Source organism: Pempheris klunzingeri, chromosome 8 (genome assembly GCF_042242105.1).
Source record: "Pempheris klunzingeri isolate RE-2024b chromosome 8, fPemKlu1.hap1, whole genome shotgun sequence".
In the NCBI taxonomy this organism is placed as follows: Eukaryota; Metazoa; Chordata; class Actinopteri; order Acropomatiformes; family Pempheridae; genus Pempheris; species Pempheris klunzingeri.
The window spans coordinates 13,810,251-13,823,899 of NC_092019.1; the positions used below are offsets into that span (position 1 = coordinate 13,810,251).

Sequence of the window (13,649 nt, forward strand, 5' to 3'; positions counted from 1 at the left end):
ACTGACTGGACCCAATGGAACATTAACATTGAACTGATGGGAGGCTCACTGACCAATGCCTATTCACAGAGAAACTAAGCTATGACACACTCATGTGTAATGGTCTGTGGTAATTGACAAGTGACAAGACCCTCATTGTGGATGCAAAAACAGTTATCAAAATGCAGCCGTGGATTACAAGCTATACGTTCTGGTATTCAGTGGTTTTATTGGGTTATTTAAATTCAATGATGCAAACATACTTGTATATTTATGAAATTGCTGGGATGAAAAGTATTAATGTTACTCTGTTCCAAAAATAGGCCCATAGGAATGCATTGGGATATAGATACATAAAATGCAATCATCAGTTTGTGGTTTAAATACTCACTTCAATCTGCACTCAATATCACCATTTGTTTTCCTATAGTTTTAACTGACAGCAGTAATAATAACTTACAATATATTGCACTATATTTCCTGCGATGTATCATTTTTCACACTGTTTTTTCTTTTTTCCCACCTCAAGGAAGATAAACTTCCTTAATTGACTTCAAAATGTACCAACTGACAGTCAAAGCCCACTCATACAGGTATCCTAGGATGTTTTTATTGTGTTGTGAACAGTGACAAAATAATATAAAAACACCAGCACACCAGCAACATGATGTTTCTCCAAGGATTAGTTATATGGCACAACCTGTCAGATCTTAGTGATAACACCCTGACATTCATGTCACACAGTCTGAGATCAATGAAATACAGTTTTCATCCATTGCAATGAGGTGTAATTTCTAGTTCCCATGGTTATAGATGCTCTATGTACCTCGACAGTGCAGACAGGCAGGTGAATGTCTGTGAGCTCGGTCTTCCGTGTTGCTACTAGTGAAGGTCAGGTCACTGGGGGCAGCAGGCAGTCTGGATCGGGGCCACACTCTGGTGGTCTAAAAAAGACAATCTTGGGGCCCAACCCAGGGGGTCAACATGCAAATAGTAACCCCTGAGTGAAAGGCATAGAGCAGATCAATGTTCTCACATTACTCTTTCTGCCCATGACTGTGAATGTGCACGCCTACACACCACATGAGGTTTTCATATTTAATGAAATTCAATCTCAACAATGGAGAAGGCAGCTGTATTTTAACAAAGGTAGAAGTATGACGTCATAAGTGAGCATTAAAACGACCATGACATCTCTATTGATGTTCATCTTATAATTGTCAAAAACGTGGTTGTGAATGTTGAAACAAGTTCTGCAAAAAAACTTAGAAGAATAGAATTATGAATCAGGAAAGCTTGTATAACCAAAATCACAAATATGTTAAGCATTATGAAAATTGCAACATCTCTGATACTGTGTCACTGGCCCTGCAGACTCATTCAATGCACGCATAGCAGATGAAATTCAGTTTTTCTGTCTCAGACAAGCCTACCCACTGCTGCCTCCCAGTGGCCTCAATGGCACCAGTGACACCACAGTTATATTTCCCTGCAATTCCTTGTCCTGGTGCCCAGTTCCAGTAACAGCCAGGAGCTGAACTGATCCAGAACCAAAAGTTAAAGTTACAAGTGTAGCGCAGACCAAGCCAAACATGGGGAGACGTGGCCTTTTTTGCCTTTTCAGCCACCTTCTCCTGAATGTCTTTGGTAGTAATGTGAACAAGGTCAACATGGTGCTCCCTGCAGTAACTCATAGCTTCAATCCATGTCTTGTTTTCCTGGATTAATATCAGGCTTCCTTCGGGAAGACAACAGGTAGAAAAACAGAGAAACAGTACTTAGATTCATGGTGAAAAATTATGCAAAATGAACACAAATGTACATGATCCTTTTAAACATACCTGGAGCCAAACTTTGACTGTTTTCGGTGGTCTTTAAAGTTGAGGACTGTGTTGTGTTCTGTGCTGAAGTCCCCACCAGTGTTGTTAATGCAGAGACACCGTCTGTAGTTACTTGTACAGTAGCTGTGGGAGGTTGCTGTGTTACTGTCACAGCTGACTTTTCTGTGGTTGCATTGTTGAGCTCAGTGCTTGAAGCACTTGACATAAAATGTGTCGTATTTGGTGTTGTTAGTCTACTGGCAGTAGTTGCTTCTTTTGTGGACATGTTAGTGATGTTTGAATGTTTGGTAGAAGCAGCTACAGTAAAATTAAATGCTGATGTGACCTCTTGAGCTGAAGTAGTCTTTGGAAGAGCTGTCTGAGTTGTGTGATTGGGGGTTGATGGATCTGGTTTCCGAGCTGTAAGAGTAAGTGATGAATAGACACTAAATAAAGGACAACTATAGATGTATCTCTGGCATGTATTGTGTAAGCTTTAAACAAATAAATGTAACTTAAACCAAACTCTATAAGATTACTTTGCTGACAAACAACACACATAACACAGCAACTTACCTCCACGACAAATAAAATTGCGCTTGCCACTGCATCTCAGGTCATTCCACTGCCCTGTATCTTTGAATATGGCAGCAACACAATCCTGACCATCAAGGTAGTTGGGCTGAATGGGTTTCCAGTTACGGTATGATGACGTGTTCCCATCAGACCACTTCCAAGGATCTTTGAAGAGGCCAATCCACACACTTTGCGACACAGACACATTATGTACCACCTCATTCTCTTCTGCTGAGTGTATGCTGACGAGATCCAACGATAAGCCCCTGCAATGATTCTGAGCATCCCTCCATGATTTGGTCCCAGCAACAAAAATGTGAGTGCTGGTATCATTGTTGCCTGATATTTTCAAACACAAAGAACATGGTGACATTCTGCATTTAAATGTGATTTATGCCACATGGCTGTAATAGTGCCTCTTCACTTACCTTTACAAACAAAACTTCTCCTAATGCCACAGTCACTTTCAAACCACTCGCCGTGTTGATCCATCGCTGCACACACATCTTCACTCGTATTTTGTGGCTCTCCTGCCTTCCAGTTAAAAAAATCCAGTTTTTGATCAGGCCACGACCAGTGCCACATCCACACATCTCCTGCCTCCAGTCCTATCCAGGCTCTGGCAGAGGTACTTGAAACTAATGTGATCAAATTATTCATGTCTGTTGAGTTGTGAACTGTAGCCAAATCAGTGTACATCTCTCTGCAATAGTTCTTTGCTTCACTGTAGGTCTTTGAAAGGGTAATCAAGTGAAAATCTGTAGATCCCAGTGTGAAGGAGCAAAATCCTGTAAAATGACAGATCGTATGGTAACATTCCTTCCAACTTTGTCATACTTTTTCTTACCACAAACAACCAACTACATTTATGCATTTGCATAATGAATATGAGGAAAACAATTAGCTCTCAGTAAAAAAAGAATATGAAGTCCAAACCTGAGATTAAAAGAAGATACAAAGTTTGAGTCCTTGTCATCACGATGAATCTGTTTTCAGTCATGATCACAGCAAACAGCAAAGCAAAAGGTCAAAAAAAGGAAGAAAAAAGTGTATATAAATCAATATAATGCTCTGTTAATGATCAGTTGCTGGTCCAAACATAAGGTGTTAGCAACCATGAGAAGCACAGTGCTTGTAGTAAGAATGCCACATGGCTTGTTAGGAGACACTTCAAGAGCAGGTTAAGAGAAAGCAGTTTTTCAGGATTCCTTTTGTCTTGCACATGCTGTCTGGGATGTGGCTGCTTTCTTGAGATGATTGAACTGATATGAAAACAGCTACGCCTGCCATGAAATACAGTGACAGTTTTGTGAATTTGCTGACATATGAATGATCTATGATTTGCCATTATTTGGCAATGTCAACAGGTTGTGTAAAAAAACTAATTAATTACGTTAAATGCTACAATCGCTGATCCAGGATGGGGCTTTTGACACCTAATCCATGACGAGGTTAGTCAAGAATGAAGGTGAGCATGTTGTGGAGCGAACTTAGAAATATAAACCACTTCCCCATGTCTCCTTTCCCCTGTCCTATAACAAAGACAAATGCTGATGATGGATTAGGGTAAACCTGGCACATACTTTATAATTTAAATATCTCAGTTGGTGGAGCGTGTCAACAACTAAGCATGAAGTTGGTGGTTAAATCTCTGGCTCCTGCTACGGGTCCATGCATGTATGTGTATGGGAAAAAAAGGGAATTATTAAATTATACAAATCATTCATTGTCGTGTGAAATTAATCCTTTTAAATGCTGAAGAAAATAATACAAGTCAATCTGAAGAGAATAACAGTATTGTGATAATGGGGTCTGCTGTCGGTTTGGCTCTGGTGACAAAGCTGCAAAAATTCTGTCATGAACTCATGCTTCAGAAAATGTAACTATGTGACAAAACAGGAAAAAAGTAAAAGCCGCATAATAGAAATTGCAGGTCACTTCTTAATCCAAGGGTTAAAAATGTGCAAATTCATAACACATTCCTCACAATGGAGGACATATTAGTCCAAAGATGAGCTCAAAGGATTATAAAAGCAGAACACTGTGATACATATTTTGGAGAGTGAAATAATACTGTTCAACATCGCTGGAACATAAAACAAGTTTTGCAATCCTAATCCTCCTCCTGTCAAAGTCAAAGGATATCCACCACCTTCTGTAGGTGTGGCTGTCCAAGTGTTTGCTCAGATTAACTCTGCTGTGCCACACTTAAGCTCTCTGAAAAGCACACAGCATTTCTCCTCTGACTTCACTGCTATTTACCATCTCATACTTGAATTTTAGTTAACTAATACCTCTTGTAAAATATCTTATTACACATTATAACCTTTAGTCCATATGAATCTTTTGCTTGAGTAAATGTAAATCAGATGTGTATTCACTATTCATTACTACAACAACGTTTTGTGCCATGAACAGTTTAATGGTGTGTGAATGAGTGAACTTTTTTTTTAGAGATTAATTTAGTAGAACAATACATAGTGGGAGGGTTCAACAACAACAACAACATCATTAAGTGTAATTTATCTTCATTTTTTGCAATTGTTAAAATCTTGCACAGAATAAAACAATCAATGAGGCTATTATCGGGCTGATTAATTAAATGAACATGCTGTGTACAAATGCTGCAGGAGTGTCATATGACAGTACAGTTCAGGGTGGTCCCATGAGACATTTTGGCTCAGTGATACTGGCACGGAGCCACCATGGCCTGTAAACAACAACAGCGTCAAGTTGAAGTTAACTGGATCTGAACGTCTGGCGCTTGTCTGACTACAACAGCTATAGTGAAGTGGTTTCAACAATGCGTCTAAGGTGTGTCTGGTGAGTTATTTCAACCTTCAAACGACCATGAGCTATTTTGTCAACAACTTCTTGATCAGATTAACGTTATCACCTCTGAAGCGTGCATCAGGCTAACGTTAGCTATGTTAGCTAGGTTAGCCGCTAAGAGGCTAATCTTAGCTAGTTAGCTAAAAAATACATTGCGTTACTTCTGCGGATTTATTGAAGTGGCTCGATAATCAATCTGTGCATTTCTTCGTGACTATTGGGGTATGTTTATCTCGCGGTTTTACGGGACTTTACTGAAACACAGGCGTGTAGCTAACATTACCAAAGCTAATGTTAGCTGTACCCGAGGTCTGTCGAGGTTTTATGGGTTTGCAGCTAGCTAGCTAACCGTAAATGCAAATGTAGTGTTTTATTTAAATGTTACGATTAACACATTGTTCTTATATTTGTTTATTGGAATACCAACGGAGACTGGCAATGTTTGCACGTAGCTCATTGTATTTATTCAATGTTTTTACCACGTAAATGTCACCGTTAGTGCGTATCGTTAGCAACATTTAGCAAACGTGTAACGTTATTGCGATGCCAACCAGGCTAACGATAGCTGACGACAACAAACACTGACTATTGTGAGCAAATGTGAATGTCCTTGGTTGTATATTCCGCTAGAGCAAATATTATTTCACAGTATCCCAGTGTGGTTTTGCTTTAATTCGACCAGTTTGATCAAGGGGATCGTGTAAAAACTAGATAATGTAGATTCTGGGGTTCGGTTTAACGTTAGCTACGGTTTATGGTCCAATAGCTGTGGTTTTAATCATGTCTGTTAGCATATTAGTTATTTCATGAAACAATCGGTACAGTAACAATGGCGTATTTTACGGGGTTGGTTTATTAGATGGCATGGCTAACGTCAACTATTGGAAAAACTACAAGTAGGGCGACAATTATCGATTATATTCTGGTTGGTCCATTAAATGTCAGAATTCCGTCTTAATTCAAGGTCCAAATAGATCAAATCAAATGTTTTTGACTGTGTGACCAACAGTCCTCAGCCTAAATATAGTAGATTTTTAGACTGGCAGTAGTTCCCCAGAGCTGGAGAGTGATAGGAACCTCGGGGTGCGCTTCAGAGACAGATATTTGTTTCTAAAAATAGCTTAGCGGTAACTAATTCTGTCCTTTTGTGTCACCCTCAGATTGATCTCCTTCAGACGGGACAGCATCCTCTCCACTGGGTAGCTTACTAGTCATGTCCGCACAGCAGCCCAACAGTTCAGCCTCTAACAGTCCCACCAACATCCTGGGTTCTCCTTTCTCAGTCATCAGCCCCTCACTCAACTCCCCAGTGGTCTCACCCTCTCTGGGATTTGGACCCATCAGCAACAGTCAGGTAACCAACAACCATTAGAGTCTGTAATCTGACGGCATGGTGCGCTTCTTTTTAGTATTTGTGAGATTAGTCTGCGGTAGTTGTAGGGTACTGGCATTTGTTTACATGGAAAAGAGGCTACAAATATGAGTTTTTGGTACACTGCAATGATTTTTTTTTTCTACTCTCAAATCATTTTTTATCAGGTATTGAATAGGTCAAGAAAACAAAAAAGCAGTGTTGTCATTGCATATAATTAGACATTACAGTGTTTTCATAGTGTTCTTGGTTGCACTTTGTATCCAGATCTCCTCTTCAGCACCCATATCAGGGATGCATTCAATCAGCAGCTCAGAGGATATCAAGCCTCCATTTGGCCTGAGACCCATGCCAGCTCACAGCCCTGGAATAATGTTGTCTCAGAAACGCCTGTGTGTCATCTGTGGGGACCGCTCTTCTGGTGAGTGAGTGCACTGATGGTGGGATTAGCAGAAACATCATCAGCTGCATGAAACATCAGCTGCAGAGTGTTTTATGTTATTGCAGGTTAAGTGTTGGTTATCCTGTTATATCATATATCTTGTCTCTGTTTCCTAAACATTTTAACAAAATGAATCTGTCACCGTTGCTGTTAGAATATAAAATGTGTGTCAGACTCTTGCCTTCACCTTCCATGTTGTGTTTGTGAAATTTACAGGCAAGCACTATGGCGTGTACAGCTGTGAGGGTTGCAAAGGTTTCTTCAAACGAACCGTGCGCAAAGACCTGAGCTATACCTGCAGGGATAACAAAGAGTGTCTGGTTGACAAACGCCAGCGCAATCGCTGCCAGTACTGCCGCTACCAGAAGTGCCTGGCCATGGGCATGAAGAGGGAAGGTATGCAAGGAATGGGGTTATATTAATGGTTTAAGTTCATTTTGAGAGCCTGTTTGGCTATTGAAGGTTTGAGAACGCGAGTTGACTTACATGCAAATATACAGAAACATTCTGCAACACTGAGTGAAATAAAGACTTTAGGAATGATTTAAACATTGGCAGTCAATTAGATTTCCTAAAATAACTAATTGTACCAAAGGAAGCCCAATTAAATTGATTGAGTAAGATTGGATTAGTGCAGTATTTCTGGTGTAGGTGAGGGTGGATGCTAGATTAGAAGAACTAAACGGTAGAGACGAGTGTATTGGGGCTGGTTTATATAACTAACCCCTCTCTATCTCTATCTCCTCTCCTCATTTTCTCCTATTCTGCCCTGTCTCCATCTTTCAATAGTGATCAAACATGTAAAGTGGATAAAAGAAGATGGAAAAGATGAGGGATGGATGAGTATGACATGAAATCTTAAAGATATTGTATTTTGATGTTACTTAGAGAATTAGCCTGACAGCCATGATAGACTGCTTTATAAAACAAGCAGTGAGGCAGCTGTGGTTGTTTGCTGAATGTGTGCAACTGTATTTAAAATCTAATGGAGTGAATAGGTGTTTAAGCTACAGTAAGGGGCCACAAGGTCAGTTTTAAGTGTTTTATATGTATACAGTACATGTATAATAATAATAATAAACTTTATTTATACAGCACTTTTTGAAAAAGTTACAAAGTGCATCACATGGTAACAACAGATCAGGACGTGAGGTGAATCAAATGAGACCCATAAGATAAAAACAAAATGAGAGTATAAAACATGCAATCACAGAGATAAGAACAGTAACAATAAAATCAATAAGACATGTCAGAAGAAACTGAACGGTGGCAGCATTAACAAAAGGCTTGTTTTAAGAAGTGATTTATAAGATGTCACCAAATCCCCAGGTCCTCAGGCAGGGAGTTCCAGAGCTGAGGGATCTTGACTACAAAACCTTGATCACCTTTAATCTTGAACTTAGGAACAGCCAGCAGTCCTGCTGGAGTATCTAAGGCTCATAGGAGAGCACTAATTCAACAATGTAGCTACGGGCTGAGCCATGAAGTGCTTTAAAATCACTTTTAAAAATAACTGGTAACCACTGAGGAGAGGCTAGAACAGGACTAATATGGTTTTGTCTTCTAGTTTTTGTTCAAAGCTGAACAGCTGTGTTTTGTATCAGTTGTATCACGAGTTTGTTTTTTGGCTTTACCCTGAATACACCGAGTTACAGTAATCGAGCTGAGAGGAAATAAAAGCATGGATGGCCTTCTGGAGGTCAGGCCGGGAAAGAAATGGCCTGATTTTAGTGTTAAGAGAGATGTTGCTTCTTTACTGGTGTTTTATCTGCCAGTGAGAAGGGTAAATTAGATGTTACTGAGAAATTCAGTTCTTTCCTGATTTAGTCGAGGGATTCAGAATATGGTGATTTATTGCTTTTTGGATTAGTGGGCGACTACTGTCCTTCCACCTCACTGAGTTTACAGTCTCCTCCTGTGTTGCCATGGACAACAGACTCACTTTTTTTTGTACTTCCGTTAAATTTTAGCAAACTTCACATGCTTGTCTCGAGACTCCTTAGTTGTCCTTGTGGTTCTTTGTGCTGGCTGGGACAGTTCAGTAGGGGTGGGAAAAATTATAGATTTTTGGATGTCTGTCTTTAACGATTTTAGTATTCAGTCATGAAAGCTAATGGATGTAAACTAACTCAAGGGCATGTTAATATCAAGCTCATGTATTTAACTTTCAACCTGCCACTTACTTCTGTTGATAATGGAAGTAAATTCATCTGACTTTTGTCATAATGGATATTAATTATGCTGTTTTAACTGTACTATACAGTAGAAGAGAATGGAAATTTAAATGCATTGAGAAACATTTCATAATCTGTTCTTATCACCCTGAATCCAAATCAGATGGATTTCAGGTATAGTTGACAGTCATCCACTGAATGCAACATTTTTTCTAAAATTTATTTTTGTTGTGACAGATACAATTAGATTTGTCAAGACATGTAGAATTTGAACTTTCTCAATGCAGCAAAAACCCTGCAAAGAGGAAGAGCATTTTGCAGAATATCACACTCTAAATCCATAAATAAGTCAGTTTACATTATTCTTTTCAGCCTTTTCATTCTTCAGTATTTACCATCATCTCATTCCTTTTCTTCCCCCGCCACTGTCTCCTGTATTTTTGCAGCGGTCCAGGAGGAACGTCAGAGGAACCGAGAGCGTGATGGAGAGCTGGAGTTCAGTGTCGGAGTGAATGAGGAGATGCCTGTGGAGAAGATTTTAGAGGCTGAGACTGCTGTGGAGCAAAAGACTGAGCTTCACTCTGATGGTGGTTCTGCAGGCAACTCTGTGAGTGGATACAACACCGCAATACATATTAGAATCAATTGATTTATATAAGTGACTTTGTAGGTCATCTGTTTTTCATGGTAGCATGATGTGTTTGGGCCTCATGTTTTTAAAATAACCTAATTTAAACACTTACGTAAAACCTACGTTTTACTGTAAATGCTGGAAGTATTTGGTCTGGATGCACAACTAACTAAACTTGATGTATTTTTTGGTTTCAGCCCCATGACGCAGTTACCAACATCTGTCAGACCGCAGACAAACAGCTGTTTGCCTTAGTGGAGTGGGCAAAGAGAATCCCCCATTTCTCTGAACTGCCCCTTGATGACCAGGTCATCCTTCTGCGTGCAGGTATGATCGAGCACCTGCAGCCATGACTGATCCGTATGGAACTGCACCGTCAAAATCAACACATAGAACATAGAGATCAGATCCACATCGCAAGTTAACATCAGCATTTAGCATGTTGGAGTATTAAAGAGTACAAGACAATAAGGACATGAACACTTGCTTAAAGACAGGGTCTGCAACATAGGAGAAAATGAAAATATCCCACCCCCACCCTCAAGGTTTCCTCCAAACTCACGCCCCCACAACACATGAACGTGTGCTTGCCTGACTGCTGTTGTGGACTCATCCTCCATCAGTAACATCAATGAGAAGACCGGCCACCGCCGCCGGGTCCCTTGTTTGTCCTCTACATAACTGCTGACTGACAGCCTCTCTCAGTTTTTCAGTCTGATAAATGAATAACTCATTTATTGTTAAACGAAAGAATCATATAAACATTTGGCTCAGAGACTGTCCTCTGTGCTAATGGGTTAGCTCACTTAATGACACTTTCTCGCTTGTACACAAATTTGAGATCCGCGTCGCTCTGTCGTTTGTCGGCTCAGCGGGTGTGTCTGTTGACAATCTGTTGACGGTGAAACACAACTGCATCAAACCCTCTGCAGCTGTAGTGGGAGGGGTACACGAGAGTGTGAGTGTAGGTAATGAGATAACAGAAGCTTCATACGGGGGATAATTCTCAACCAGTTTGGCAGACGTGTGTCAGAGTACCTGCTCGTTGTGTTGTAATCACTGTTGGCTCTGTTATTATGGCTCGTTTTTTTTTTTTTTTTAAAACCAAACGGACAGTGGAAGTGAATCTCAAAGGGAGCTCGTAGGTGGCTACAGTCAGAGTGCATCCTGATGTGTTGCAGGCATGGAGGGCACATTGCACATAATTGTGCTGAGATTAAAACAATGTTTTTATAGTACTGGTTTTAACCTCAGAAGGAAATTTAGGACACAATTGATAGAGTTCCACTTAAAAAACAGTTATTAAGGTGGAATTACACTCAAAATGAGTAAGTACTGAAACGTTTTTCACTGAGTACTCACCAGTGTCTCTAATTGTGTTTCATTTATCAGGGTGGAATGAGCTGCTCATTGCCTCGTTCTCCCATCGCTCCATTGCTTTGAAGGATGGAGTTCTCCTGGCCTCTGAGCTGCAGCGGGACAGTGCACACAGCGCAGGAGTTGGAGCCATTTTTGACAGGTATATCTATTCCGCTAAACTCACCAACACGCTCAAATATGAATTGAAATAATAATTGTAATGCCTTAGCAGTATCTGCATAATGACTGGTTTCATTTAACACAGGGAGAGCGTGCAGAGCGCAGAAGTCGGCGCCATATTTGACAGGTAACTTTACACTTTTGCAATATTAAGTGTCTTTGAGAATAAAATTATGTCTATGTCTTATGTTTGTGCAACATTTGTCATTGTTTAGGGTCCTTACGGAGCTTGTCAATAAAATGAGAGATATGCAAATGGACAAAACAGAGCTTGGCTGCCTCCGAGCCATCGTCCTCTTCAACCCAGGTGCCTGCACAATACTGATCTCTAAATAAGAAAGATAGCTTTGTTTTTTTTAGGAAGTAGTGTGAAGTGTTGTGCACCTGATGAAAATATGCTGTCTTTTTTTTTGCAGATGCTAAAGGGCTCTCCAACACTAGTGAGGTGGAGCTCCTTAGAGAAAAGGTCTATGCATCATTGGAAGCCTACTGCAAACAGAGATACCCAGAGCAACAGGGAAGGTAAAGGTCCTCGGCATAGCCTTGTTTTTCACTTGGCTGCATCCATTTTAGAGTGTAAAAAGTTTCATCGTTTATCTCGTCAAATTAAGTGATGTCTTCTTTGCTTCACGCAGGTTTGCTAAGCTCCTCCTTCGACTGCCAGCACTGCGATCCATTGGCTTGAAGTGCTTGGAGCATCTCTTCTTCTTCAAGCTGATTGGTGACACACCTATTGACACTTTCCTCATGGAAATGCTTGAAGCTCCCCATCAGTTGTCTTAGATAGGAAACGCGTACTGTGGTTAGGTTTAGATAGCTGAAGTCTGGGAAGCTGGTGTGGGACTGGAGTGGCACTTTAAGTTCTTTGAAGATTTGTCAGTTTGTCTCACTGCTGTCTGGGTTACACTATTTTAGTGCAGCACAGATTTGCTCTTTAGACCAAACCCAAGGCTTGGCATGATCTACAAGCTGGTGCTATATGTTGAAATAACTTCTTGAGTAACTATGGTTCAAAAAAAGGTATTTTTAAAAATGTAAACATTTACATATTTCCCTCACAGGAGCTATAATTTGGGTATACATTTTTATATAAGCTTTTTAGGCACCTCAAAACATCAAGCTTCAGTTGTGTCTCCAAGTGAACTGATCCCTAAAACCTGTTTTTTAAAAGGCAGGCAACCCGAATCATAAGTAAACATTATGGACATAGTCTTTTTTATCATTTTAAATGACGCCTGATCTAAAACTATATTGTTTTACCAAACATCCACAGAGAACTGTGTCCAACAAACAGCTCTGAGTTTACTTGTATCCATTGCAGCAGACTCAATTTTAAACCTGCCAGGTCAGACTTGTCTGTGTCGATTTGAGGATCAGCTTTGTGTTTCTGGTAATATACGGTTAGTGTTGTTTACGTCTTTGCCATTTTATAAATCTAATCACTTTGTGGTTAAATGATTAAACTGCACTGCACACTTCCTATGTACTATTTCTAAAACATAATTTTAACAAACGCCTGGCTGCAAAATAGTCAGGCGTTTGTCCTTTGGTGCTACTTCAGAGATAATTAGACATTTTTGGTGCAGACGCACACCAAACCACAAACCTAAGAAAATATGCAAAACTGAAAATCCCTTTTGTTAATCTTTGTTAAAAATGTAGCAATATGAAATGTTAAGTGCATAAAAGGCTTTCTGCCTATCAGTCATTCAGGGGTTTTACAAAGTAAATCATGTCTGGTGGAAAGGGAATACTCCATTTTGTAATTTATCTATACAATTCTAAGGTACTGTGCAAAAGTAATTGTTCAGGGAAAATGTACATTGATAAATTTGAATTATGATCAGGAGATACAAATTATATAATTCTTAATATGTGCCCTTGTTTTTAGTTTTCAGCTAGTAATAAAGCAGAACATGTCTTGGGTTGCACTGGATTTGCTGAGACTGTTTTAGCTGATTTTTATTTTTTGTGCTTTTCTTTGATGCTCACTTGTATTTTCCTACCCTCCCCCCTCTCCCCTCTCCCCCTTTTTAAGTAGCTGTCTTGTTCATCTTAATGTCTTTGCAATTTATTAAAAGCAAACCATAATCACGTTTAGATCCATAACACCTGTGGACGTATAGGAAATTTTAAGACCAACTGAGGTCTGTATGATGGCCATGTGTGAACACCTGATGAGCTATTTTGGCAAACTTGTCATCGACCTCTATATACTCTCGAACATAAAGTGACTTAAAGCATGGGTTGTGTGGACTGAAAATAAAGAGGCTTAAGTTTTTTT

General features: G+C 39.8%; 2 protein-coding genes across 4 annotated transcripts; one reads left to right on the top strand and one right to left on the bottom strand.

Annotated features, from left to right (window-relative positions):
- Window positions 1-601: 601 nt before the first annotated feature.
- On the bottom strand, window positions 602-2,867 carry LOC139204831 (secretory phospholipase A2 receptor-like). Its single transcript, XM_070834844.1, has 3 exons — window positions 2,804-2,867; window positions 2,483-2,714; window positions 602-1,713 (listed from the first exon to the last, which is right to left on the bottom strand). The coding sequence occupies exons 1-3, from the start codon at window positions 2,865-2,867 to the stop codon at window positions 1,356-1,358; spliced, it is 654 nt and encodes a 217-aa protein (XP_070690945.1). The 3' UTR covers window positions 602-1,355.
- A 2,213-nt stretch (window positions 2,868-5,080) lies between these two features.
- On the top strand, window positions 5,081-13,646 carry rxrbb (retinoid x receptor, beta b). Of its 3 annotated transcripts, none has more exons than XM_070835620.1 (12): window positions 5,081-5,198; window positions 6,368-6,561; window positions 6,847-7,000; window positions 7,238-7,417; window positions 7,811-7,864; window positions 9,642-9,802; window positions 10,024-10,153; window positions 11,219-11,345; window positions 11,451-11,492; window positions 11,581-11,672; window positions 11,782-11,887; window positions 12,001-13,646. In XM_070835620.1, exons 2-12 carry the CDS (start codon window positions 6,421-6,423, stop codon window positions 12,146-12,148), a joined length of 1,335 nt encoding a protein of 444 aa, XP_070691721.1. In that variant the 5' UTR covers window positions 5,081-5,198; window positions 6,368-6,420; the 3' UTR covers window positions 12,149-13,646. The 3 variants fall into 3 exon arrangements, with proteins under 3 accessions (XP_070691721.1, XP_070691722.1, XP_070691723.1); XM_070835621.1 differs by having other exon boundaries at window positions 5,081-5,189; XM_070835622.1 differs by lacking the exon at window positions 7,811-7,864.
- Window positions 13,647-13,649: the final 3 nt, after the last annotated feature.

Coding starts and splice junctions, on each gene's coding strand:
- LOC139204831 (XM_070834844.1), bottom strand. CDS start 2,867: ATGGATCAACACGGCGAGTGGTTTGAAAGTGACTGTGGCATTAGGAGA. Junction 2,715..2,803: donor GAGAAGTTTTGTTTGTAAAG/GTAAGTGAAGAG, acceptor TGAAAATATCAG/GCAACAATGATACCAGCACT. Junction 1,714..2,482: donor CGTAACTGGAAACCCATTCA/GCCCAACTACCT, acceptor TCCCGAAGGAAG/CCTGATATTAATCCAGGAAA.
- rxrbb (XM_070835620.1), top strand. CDS start 6,421: ATGTCCGCACAGCAGCCCAACAGTTCAGCCTCTAACAGTCCCACCAAC. Junction 7,418..7,810: donor CATGGGCATGAAGAGGGAAG/GTATGCAAGGAA, acceptor ATCTTTCAATAG/TGATCAAACATGTAAAGTGG. Junction 7,865..9,641: donor AAAAGATGAGGGATGGATGA/GTATGACATGAA, acceptor GTATTTTTGCAG/CGGTCCAGGAGGAACGTCAG.